The sequence below is a fragment of the Sander lucioperca genome, chromosome 12, assembly GCF_008315115.2.
Source record: "Sander lucioperca isolate FBNREF2018 chromosome 12, SLUC_FBN_1.2, whole genome shotgun sequence".
Taxonomy (NCBI): domain Eukaryota; kingdom Metazoa; phylum Chordata; class Actinopteri; order Perciformes; family Percidae; genus Sander; species Sander lucioperca.
The window spans coordinates 12,203,752-12,215,182 of NC_050184.1; the positions used below are offsets into that span (position 1 = coordinate 12,203,752).

At 39.4% G+C, this 11,431-nt stretch overlaps 1 protein-coding gene and 1 long non-coding RNA gene across 2 annotated transcripts; both read left to right on the plus strand.

Moving 5' to 3' along the window:
- The first annotated feature begins 17 nt into the window (after window positions 1–17).
- LOC118496459 lies at window positions 18–1,375 on the plus strand. Its single transcript, XR_004899026.1, has 3 exons — window positions 18–168; window positions 586–756; window positions 1,081–1,375. It is a non-coding gene; the product is annotated as an uncharacterized LOC118496459 (long non-coding RNA).
- A 3,493-nt stretch (window positions 1,376–4,868) lies between these two features.
- Window positions 4,869–11,025, plus strand: szrd1 (SUZ RNA binding domain containing 1; the record flags this gene model as incomplete). Its single annotated transcript, XM_031286743.2, has 4 exons — window positions 4,869–4,919; window positions 6,245–6,294; window positions 6,779–7,048; window positions 8,904–11,025. Coding segments are annotated over 4 exons (483 nt in total), but the record flags the coding sequence as incomplete, so codon positions are not given.
- Window positions 11,026–11,431: the final 406 nt, after the last annotated feature.

The window sequence follows — 11,431 nt, forward strand, 5'->3', positions numbered from 1 at the left end:
TGGAGTACAACCAATGGATTTATGACAGGCTGACCTCAGTAAACACATGAACTATGACCAAGGTCTCATACTAAGCAGGAGATATGGCTCTCTCAGTCTCAGTCATGGCTTTAAAAGTGAGCAGCTGAGCTCTTTAGACAGGTTGTTAGGTGTTTGAGACTCATACAGGTGAGCACCAGTTAAGTTTATTTGAGTGTGGGGATATACTGTAAAGTGAATTCTGCTTTGGATGACAATCATCAAATCACTGCTTTTGAGACTGATTCTTATTATAATTTTTGTCATGTGGTCTGATTTTACTCTGGGTTGATTAAACACTGTGAATACTTGACTGACATGATACATTAGCACCTAAACTAATTTATAAATGTCATGTAATAAATGTTTGCACTTTATTTAAAGTGCATTATGATGCATTGCATGCAGGTTACATGGCCTTTTTTTTGACAAATTGACTGCTGTAAGATGCCGTTGATTCTCATTATTACTACTCATAATGATACCATATTCAACTTAACATTGCTTGTCAATTTTTACTGTAATAAAGAAACCTTATAATGGTTAATGGACAGTTTATGTGTCCAGGCTGAGCAGTGAAGCGGTGAGTGAACAGTGATTCCAGGCAGCAGATAATCCTCTGAGGAGAAGAAGGACTTCCCACATGGACTCCAACAGTGCTGGCAGCGTGCAATATGATCGCTGGAACGAGGACAACATCAACATGAAAGTCGATGCACCACAGTCTACTGTGATGAGGTGAGACAAAGTGACGCCTGACATAAAGATTCATCAAACATAAAGTGTTCATATTTTGAGGATTTTCTGATGCTGTTGAAGAACAAACATAAATGTAAGAAGATGTGGATGAGATAAACCCATATGTGGACATGTATGGACTAAAATTAGGTTTTAAAGCTGACACCAGTTGAATGCTTAAGTACTAGTAAGCTTTGTAAATCATTTATAGTCCAAATAAAGCGAGAATGTTGTTAAACCAGGTCATAAAATAATGTCAGAATGACAACAGTCGACCAAATGCTGTTGGATCTGACTCGGCCTCCCTCTCTGTTACATTCACAGGATCTACGACACAGTGTGTAACGGCAGCTATGGAGTAGCAGTGAAGGCTGCAGGAGCTTTGGCTGCACTGGTGTCCATTTACGTCATAGGATACGTGACAGGATACTACGTCCATAGGTGCTGATGGTGGAGCCCTGTCAGGAGAGAAAGGAGCTCGGAGATTTGGGATAAATCACAAATTAAAAAAAAGTTTTGTTAAATAAAAATCAACCAAAAAGTTGGTCTGTGTAGTACTTATCATTATCACCTCTGTCCTCCCTCAGCCTCTTTGTCATCAGAGCAGAAGTCTTTTTGTTGCTTTTCTTCACAAAGACTTGCACCATGTTAAACCCTGACTGGCGTCACCACGCTGCTGTCATTGGCTTTAGGATCACTGGTGTTCTTCTTTTGTCTTATTGGAGGGTTCACTGCTGCAGGGGTCAATGTTGCAGCTGGTCGAGCATCAACAGTCCTTTTAATTTTAATGATCTCCAAGGAACAACTTGACCTTTCAGAAACATTCAGCAGCTCAACATAGAAACTCTAAAGTATTTTGGGCAGTAAGTATTAATGCAATGCATGATATTCATCCTGCAGCTAAAACTCATAATGGTTACCAGTTTAAATAACAGACTACAAACAATGATTTACCAAAAGGCAGTTCATTTAAAAATAAAAGTTCAGAATTGTTGAAATGGATTTGCTCTGTAATAAAATGTCACATCTGCATTTCAAATAAATACCATACCACTTTATGTCATAGACTGTCTTGTCTGTTGTGTTTATATAAATGTCTGATATACTCACCACTGAGGATATGTAATCTGTCCCTGACACTGTGGACATGTGGGGCTGGCTGTATTGAGCGGGTAATGACTTAACCTAAGGCTACGTTCAGACTGCAGGCAAAAGTGGCCCAAATCTGATTTTTTTTGGGGTCAAGTGACCAGGTCAGACTTCTTCAGAAGTAGTGTGAACACTCAAATCTTTTTAAAATCAGATTTAGACCACTTCCACATGTGGTCCTGAATCAGACCCAGGTCGGATTTTCTTCAATGCGGCCGCAGTGTGAACAACCAAGGCAGATTTGATGCGACTTTAACGTCAATCTACATCAACATTTGTCACAATTATGCGCCTGCGGGAGTTAGCCGAGTTAGCCCTAGACACAGACAGTAAAATTAAAAACTTGACTAGGCCTACAAAATGGAGAACAGTGATGGAGCAAGTCAATGGAGGGAGAGTGAGGTGTTAGACCTAATTAGTGTATGGGGAGATACTTCAATTCAATCAAAACTAGAAGAACATACCGTAACTGCTCCGTTTTTGAAACAATGGAAGAACGGGGAACACAGGAGAACTTGGATATAGGCCACATTTTAAAAGGTAATGTGAACAGCCAAACAAAAAAAAAGATCTGAGCAAAAAATTAAGCATTAAGCATTAAGACTTGCGGTGTGAACGTAGCCTAAGGTTTCAATTTCAAGTCAAGTTTAAGAGCTTGTTGTTGGGCTTGTGGCCTTCATCTGGGTCTTACAACATATTACAAAGAACATGTAATGATTTTATTTAAATGCTCATTGTCATGGATTTTTGACCTCTTAAGAGAATTTGCACCTTGAAAGCAGTGAAGTTATTCTCTCAGATATCTCTACTCTATGTCAACTACTGGACACATTTCCATGAATTTGTAGTGCTGATTCATTTTCCAAATACTCTGAATGACAGTTACTTAAGACTGAACAACCCAGATTATTAAGGAGTGTCAGAACATCTCACAGGAGTGCTGTCTTCATGGGGTTTTCTTTTTTACAGACAAAGGTCAAGTCCTGGGGCATTAAAGGATAGGTAATCATTAAAATATTCCTTCACATGCTCCCAGTCTAAGGGATATGAGCCAAAATTCACAGTTCTTGATTATTGCAAAGTTTATCTAAAGAGAAAATGCAGCAATAGTCTCAGTTAGACAACTCAAGTGGATATCTTTCAAAGTTAAAATCTTTATGTTACTGTCGTTCCACTGCAGCTCAGTAGGAAAACACTGTCCGTGGAATCAAAAACAGATCGTTTTATACAAAAAGGCTGTAAGTTTGGAAGATATATTTGATTTGACTCACTTAGACTGCTAAAGCCTCATATTAGCTTTAGATCAACTTTGGAATATATTTATTGCACAAAACAAAGACTTTAAGTTACATTATAAGAGCATCAGAAATATGAGAAATTCTTTTTAAAGGCCGGTATAAAAAAGGATGTCTTAATACAGCGAGAAAAACGTTTTTCAGACCGACTTAAAAAATTGTGAACCTATCCTTTAATTAAGAGAATCAGATAAGAAGTGAAGCTTATGATCAAAGTCTATGACACCTTTACAGGTCTGCAGGCTGGCTCAACACCTGATCTTCAAAAACAAATCTTCGGTCATCTGTCTGTACAGTGGGTTAATCATAGTATACCATATGTATATACCAAATACTTATACCACAGAGCAGATACATCTCAGCCTACAATAAGACAAAGCTGACATGCATATCAGCTGGGTTATTGAGTTCATTTTGATTTCTGTCAAATCAGCTTCACTATATCCGCTCCAAATCATTATTATAGCTTACCATTGGTGTATAAAAAGCCTCTCTTATCCAAGGACACAATTTTGATAATGAGGAAGCAAATATAATTCCGGTAGCAATAAAAGTCCTACTGGTCTAGTCAGGCAATGTACAAAGTTCAATAAATACAAAATATGTGCTTCGTTGTTATCAATCAGTCTAATTTTCATTTTAATACATTCTTACAATACCATGTAAACCCCCGAGGTGTTTAAGATATTTGCATAATGTTACACACACACACACACACACACACACACACACACACACACACACACACACACATATACATATGTAATGTATGTCATTATAATCCACATGCTCTAATGAAAACAACCTACAATCACACTGTGGTGTTTGAACTAAATCTGACAAAAACATAAGCGGTGGTTCAACAAACCCATACTGCCCTCATGTGTCCAAAGAGAAGCAGCCACATCTCAACAGCACTAAAAAATGATTGATTGATTGTTGTTGCTGGTTTTCTTCGTGCCAAGAATTCTATCTAATATCTGCCAAGAATATACACACGTAATAATAAAAAATTTATAAGGAGATTTAGAGTCACAAAATCTTAATAACAGCATTGTAGTATTGCATGTAAACATACTCACATTTGATATGAGGTTTGGCTGAGAAAACTCAAGCGGACAAGGCAACTTTCCTTCAATACCCCTATTTATACTGTGCCTACAGCATTTTCTTCCCCCAAAACATTGCTCTTCTAATGTTTTTAATAAAACTTAACATGAAATAATTTAAACAAATTTAATTTTCTATTCACGTGCATATGCATACATCCTGTTAACATTTCCAGATGACCTCAATTGATAGAAATGTTTCAATTTATATACTCTGTTATGTTGTCTATCACCGTTGATTGTCACATCTGTGGGAGGGCCACAGCAAATAAGGAAGCAGTCACTAGGCACCACAGTTAACGTACCTGTAGCATGTTTAGAGCAAACAGTAAAAACGTCTTTTACTTTTTCTCACACAGTTAGCTAGGGGGTTATTTATTGTCACTTTACTGAAACATCGTTAGCCACTTTCGGTCCATTTCTATTTGGTTATGTACAAGAGAGATATCATGCGGAGGGGAAATCCGTCAGTGTGATGTCAAAGCCTGGGGACAGTCGAGGGCGGATCTGAAGGAGCCCAGGACGTCCACCACCTCCACAGCGTGTCTGAGCAAAATGAAACATAGATGAGGAGGTCGCCGAAAGTTGGGAGGAAGCTGCTGATAGTAGGGTAAATAATGAAAGGCTCAATATACCTTCAGCCAAAGGCGTATATCCTTTTGGTAGCTTCTCTAGATTCACAGGGTTGTTTTTAGAAGTTCTCATAACGTTGTTCTATGTTACCGACTCCCACGGGCCAAAAATGTGGCTAAAGCTAGCGTTAGCTTTAAGAAACTTGGCGAGCTAACGTCAAGTAGCATTAGCTAGCTAGCGAGTGAGAAAGGCTTAATATGGACTTAGCCAACTTACTAGCCAAGTTTACCATTTCTAACTAATTTCGCATTAAATAACAGCAACGGTCCTAATTATTAGCTAACGAATCGTTAGTTACATGACGCGAGCTAAACCCAGAGTTCCTGCTGAAATGTTTAACGTTAGGTTGACGTGGGCTAATGCTAAGCTAGCTATGTATTGCATGGCTAACATGAAAAACGTGTTAATTGAATGTTGGCTTACTTAATGGCAAATGTACACACCTCGCACAAGATAGAAGACCCCTCCGCGACCTTACAGTCTTATATTCAACTCGACATAACGTTAACATTACATTTTATAACACTTGACAAAATGATTCACGTTAGCAGCGGTGTGAATCAGTTTAATTAGCGGTGTGAATCAGTTTAATTTGTCGACATTTTACTATCAAAGTGAGATAAGTAACTTTGCAAGATCGATTCTTAAAATGTGTATAGCAACGATCACATTGTCGTTAATTTAGCACGTTTTTCATGGAGTCTGGTATTCTACGTACTAATGTCAGCTTGCCTCACTAAGTTGGTAATTTCCTGCCGTTTACAAGGCCAAGTTGTTGTGGGACAACAATTTCGGCCATGTTGTCAACTAACTTATTATACTGGCCGGGGACGAGCTAACGTAAGTTAGCTATGTAGCCAAAACCTTAAAGTTGCCAACATTTAGCTGAAATCAGCTCTTCTCGCGGTAGTTTGGTAGACTACTATAGCTAGCTCGTGACGTCAAAAACGTGGAACTGAGAAGAAGTTGGTCTGGACATCAGCAGCTTGTCAGGTTAAGTTTGAAGTTACAGATCTTTTTTTTAAGATGTCTTCATGGGGTTAGTCTGCACAAAATGCACCACGTCAAACCTTAACCATTTTCGCTGGCAACATCAGCCGGCTAATGTTGCTAGTTGAGCACTTTCTGTTATGACTTGGCAGCTGTCCTACACATGTATAAATAGCTTGTAATTGTATCCTGCTTTACATCCACTCTCCCACTTGCTTACTACCTGCTGCACTCTTCTTTGTACCCCAAATCAATTAGTCCATGTTGTTTGTTTACATGAATATATGTTTGCACTATTTTTTCCCCCCACAGGAAATGGAAAAACAATTAGAGGAGAAGCTAAGGATCAGCCAGAAAGAAAAGTAAGGCCTTAGAAAAAACATGGCCCAGATTTGTGACTTTTTAAAATGATTGCTTCAATATCCATTCAAAACAATGCTGTTTTGCTATGTGTCTTGCTTATCTGTAAAAGTACGCACCTGGACATAACCTGAGACTTTTTACTGATTTATTAAGAGCCACTCTCTCTCACCAAGAGACAATTTATTTTAGGGATGCACAAATTCGATCCACTTTATTTGTTAATTATTTAATTCATTCATTTTTTTAAATGAGCTAAATTCAGAAATTCAGTTTTAAAACCTATTTTACCAAGTATGTTACTTTGCTGATGAAGTAGGGAAAATCTAAATTAGTAATAAATGTATTTGGATTTCTGTCATAAGTCTTTTGGCCATGGATGTATCATCTAGCCATTATCGGCACTGCCTCCCTCGCTTCATGTCCTCTTCCTGTCTGTCATATTACTAATTGTGGGTGGACTGTGTCCTGTTGGGTTGCTTCTAGGGAGTCCAGTAACAATTCCTCACAATCTCCATTGAAGACAACCATGGTGATACAGGACGACTCTCTACCAGCAGCACCCCCACCTCAGATACGCATTTTGAAGCGGCCTACAAGTAACGGGTCATTGGGATCACCCTTGAATCAGAATAGGCCTACACCACAGGTCAAGTCTCTGGCCCAGCGTGAAGCAGAATACGCAGAGGCCAGGAAGAGAATACTGGGCAGCGCCTGCCCTGAGGAGACGCCTCAGGACAAACCCAACACTGATAGGTAATAATCCACAAATGTTGACAGTTTATTTGTTTTACCCACAGCCTAACAATGCCTTGCTGAAGGGCTCTTGCAATTGGTAGAGTCCACATTGTGCTGAAGACTGTGCTTTATTTTTGTTGATGGGGGAAAAACAGCCGTTTATATAAAAAGATATATATGTAAACACTATAAATAAGCCGTTAAGAACACATAATGGTAGCAACACAAGCCAACAATCAGAATGATAACTTAGGCAGTGGCCACTAAACACAAGACTACTTCCAGCTAAACTGCCGATAAATTGTCAGAATCCACGTCAGTAGGATTGTGATGAGCCTTACTGGACCCCCCCCCCCCCCCCCGTGTTACTTTTGGTTTACTTTTATAGACTACAGCTGGCAGAAGCACAGTGCTTTGGTCTTTCTTTTGGCTTGACTGGGTTTTCAGTTTAGTTTATTTATGGAAGGGGACAGCGCAATTTAATAAAACACATGATTTCCCATGGCTTAAAAAAGCCAGATTTAGCCAAAAGGCTATTTTTCATCTGTAGTTTTGATTGACAGAAGGTGGAGCTTAACACTGATCATAAAAAGCTCGCTGATGCTACTTTGCAGAACTTTAATGACTGCATCTTGTTTTCACTGCATAAGTTCATTGACTGAATAAGAGGAAGTTCTTTTCATTTGGGTTCAGCTGGATTTGAATGGCTGTGAAGTGCCAAAATGAATTAAAAAAACAAAACAGAATGGAAGCTAGAATGGAAGTTTTGAAGCTCTAAAACTTAGAGGGAACACCATAACTAAAATCATGTGAGGATCTGTCTGTTGTAAGACAACAGGGATCCTGTAATCAGAATAGTTCAAGAGAAAGACATCCATTGACAACAAGAATGCTGCTGAAACTGAAAAGCCAACTGGAAACGAGTTATGAGTAGGGATGCCCTGAAAACCAGATTTTTGGGGTTCGGCCGAATACCGAATCCACTGGTTAAGATTCTGCCGAAACCGAACACCGAATCCTACTCCCATCCTCAGTCCTTTAACACAGTAAACCCATTAATGAAGTAAACAACATCCACAGCCTCTTAAAATAGTTAAATGTAACAACTTAATGTTGAATTCACACGCTCTTTTCACATCGTAGGAAAGCACATCGCTATCGTCAGATGAGTGACGATCTTGTTTGGCAAATATTCGCTAACCAGTGTATGATGGTGTGGTGAAATGTTTGTTTAAAGCACTTGAATAAGAAATTCATGTTTAGTTTAAAACAGTCTAAAGGAAATGGTCAATTATAGTGTGATTAAAACTCACTATTTACATCATTTACAGTACTTGATTTACAGCTATGTGAAAAGGTACACAACCTTATTTGTTAAACAGTAATTTAGTTTTACTGCGAACCGTCACAGGAAGTGCTTTTATTTTGAAGTAGCCTACACGGAAGTTGTCTGTGTACTCTTGCTAGCTTACTGAGATGAACGTGAGATGCCAGATGCAAAACATGTCCGCCAAGCTTAAGTTTCTAGTGTGTAAAACTGCAACATATTGAACAGTAAATGGTCACCGTAAAAGATGAGCGTTTTTGGTCATCAATCGAAGCCATTCCACTACAGAAGGCATGTTGGGTGGGTGAAATTAGAAAGCTAACGTTAGCTAACGAGCAGCAGCAGAGTAGGGTTCTGTTTGGCGGAAAAAAATCTTTAAGATTCGGCTGAAACCGAACCCTGTCAAAAAGCCCAATATTCGGCTGAATCCGAACCCGAATCCTGGATTCGGTGCATCCCTAGTTATGAGTCATGAGTCGTTTATGTCCAGCAGCTGGCACGTGTAAAAGGCTGCTAATTTATTCCTCTTTCCTCTTTTTCTGCCAGGGCAGGGCGCAATAACTCTACATTGCCTTCGGAGGACACCCGATCAAACAATCAAACGGTCCGGCAGCCAGCCGGCCCAGACGGCACCCAGGGGTTCCGACAGCACAGATAAGTGGGTCCTGGGGGCCACCCAGCCATCGAGGGGAGAGAGATCAAGGGCCACCAGAGAGCAAATACAGCACTGTATTCTTAAAACTTCCTTCCTTCAGTTCCATTATATCGGATGGGCCGGGAGTACAGCCACACTGCTGCTCAACTCTCCCCACTAGCGGTTTTGTGTAACTGACGGGGAGCGAGGAGGAGGAAGTCAAATGGGAAACATGCTCTCTTCTCTCCCCACTCCAGTCTGTTTGACACTGTGATTATGAACATCTTCTGGACTCACTGTGATGATCCCTTTAAGAGACGCCCCACGCCTCCACCCCTCTCCTCCTTCAGTGCCCAGCGGCTTCGTCTCAGGACGCCAGCAAGCCAGAAGCAAAGACTTAAACTAAGGATGGCAGAGAGAGAGAAGGGGAAGTGACGGGCCATCGCAAAATAAGATGAGCTGGAACTCGGGCAGCAGCTTCTCCTCAGCAATAATACCAGACATCACTTCTCACACCTTTTTACATACATGTTTTTAATTTTCAGATGTTGGATCACAAATTTTTTATCTTTTTGTTTTTCTTGCTCGTCTTTATCTATACTAGGGATGCTCTGATATCTACAGAGTACAGATAAACATACTTCACATTATACATACACCACCAAGAACCTGTTCATTAAAACAGTATTTAATATTGAGATTTTTTTGGAACTATATTTACAGTGTTTATGAAATAGGAAGCATTCACATTTCTTTCACCTCGTTTAGTGGTAAAATAGTCTCAAAATACTATGTTTTGGTTTGTCCTTACAGTTTAAACACCCACACGTGCACTGCACCTTGTGGTGTCAGGTCCCCAACAGTCAACTCACCACTAAAGCTGCGTACTTAACTGGTAACTGAGCTGTTAGCATTATCTGTGCACCCCTAATATGTAAATTGCCATTTGTTTTTAAAAACTGAGAGTAAGGGTTACGTGTCGAGTTGTATATCTGACAAGTTCTGTTTACGGTTTGTCTTTTTTTTTTTTTTTTTTAAATAAGGTTTTTTAGCGGTCTTCTGTGGACTCTTACATTATTTGTATTTAAAAGTAAAATCAAAAAACAAAGACAAATGAAAAGGAGATTGTTTTTAAGTTGTTTTTTTTCTGCCTTTGAGATGTCAGCAGTATTTTAATCGAAATGAACCAAAATCCCATTTTAAAATCAACCTGTGTGTATATAGTATATCAGTTAATTCAGTAGTCGTTATTTGAAGGTGGTTTTGGCAGCAACTCAAGGGAGGGTCAGACGTGGGAATGAATTTACTGCTGTAAGCCTCTCCGTCACATCTCCACCGCGTCAGCGGCGTGCTCGTTTTTTCATGTCCCTCACTGACGTACAGTACGCAGGAACTCAGGTGCAAGTGAACGAGACAATGAATGAAATGGACTAAGATTGTATTTTTCCAGCGGGTTCGATTGCTCAAGCAGCAAATGTCCGTATTTAAAGCCAGGGCTGGCACTTTGTTAGAAGCCGTGCTATACAGTGAAATTGAACTGAAATGATGTCTACGTCCCAAGAAGAATGAATGGCATTTTTTTTTTTTTTTTGTCATCTTGGTTACATCAGAAACGGTGACATCACCCCATGTGATTGTTCAGTAACTGATGGTTCTCTGCTGAAATGGAACATGGAGACCCAGCTGTATGTGAACCAGAGCGGCATGACCAGGACCATTGTACCCAATAGATGTTCTTTAATTGTTCAAACAGAGAAGGGATCTCAATAAAGCCATATTCAGTGGTGCACATCATCAATAGAAAAGTTCTTTTAATAGTTGAATTCAGCTTGTGCCTCCTGTATCACATCTTTACTTCCTGGTTGTTACTGTAGCTCAAGAAACTGAATATACCCGAGGGAGGATACACAATACTGGCAAAAGATTTTAGTTCAGGAACTAAAGCAGCAGAGCAGGAGACAGGACGGTTTTAGCTGAGCTCTTGAGTGGAAACAAACTGCCTGTAAATACTGATTTAATAAAATGATTTGCAAATAATGTCATTTTGTGATTTCATTTTAATACTTAACATTAAATTGGCAGGCGCCTTTGTCCAAAAGGAATGATTATACTTGATAGGAACATTATTCAGTTTAACATACTTCCAATGAACACTGATTACAGCGAGCGCTGTAGATTATCCAAGGTAACTATTATTGGGGGTAAAAATGTTTGCGGCTGAATATTTTAAATATTTAAAGCTTTGAGCACAACCTATGAAATTAATTTCACCTCTACTATATTGGGGAGAAGGCAGAAATCTGAAAACCTGGACAAATCCAACCTAAATTATGTATCGGGTCAGATTGCGAGAAAATGCTTTTGTAATTTGGTTAAACTAACTAATTGGCTAAAACATGCAAACCCACAAGTGCAATATGGTCCTTTAACACCCCCAGGA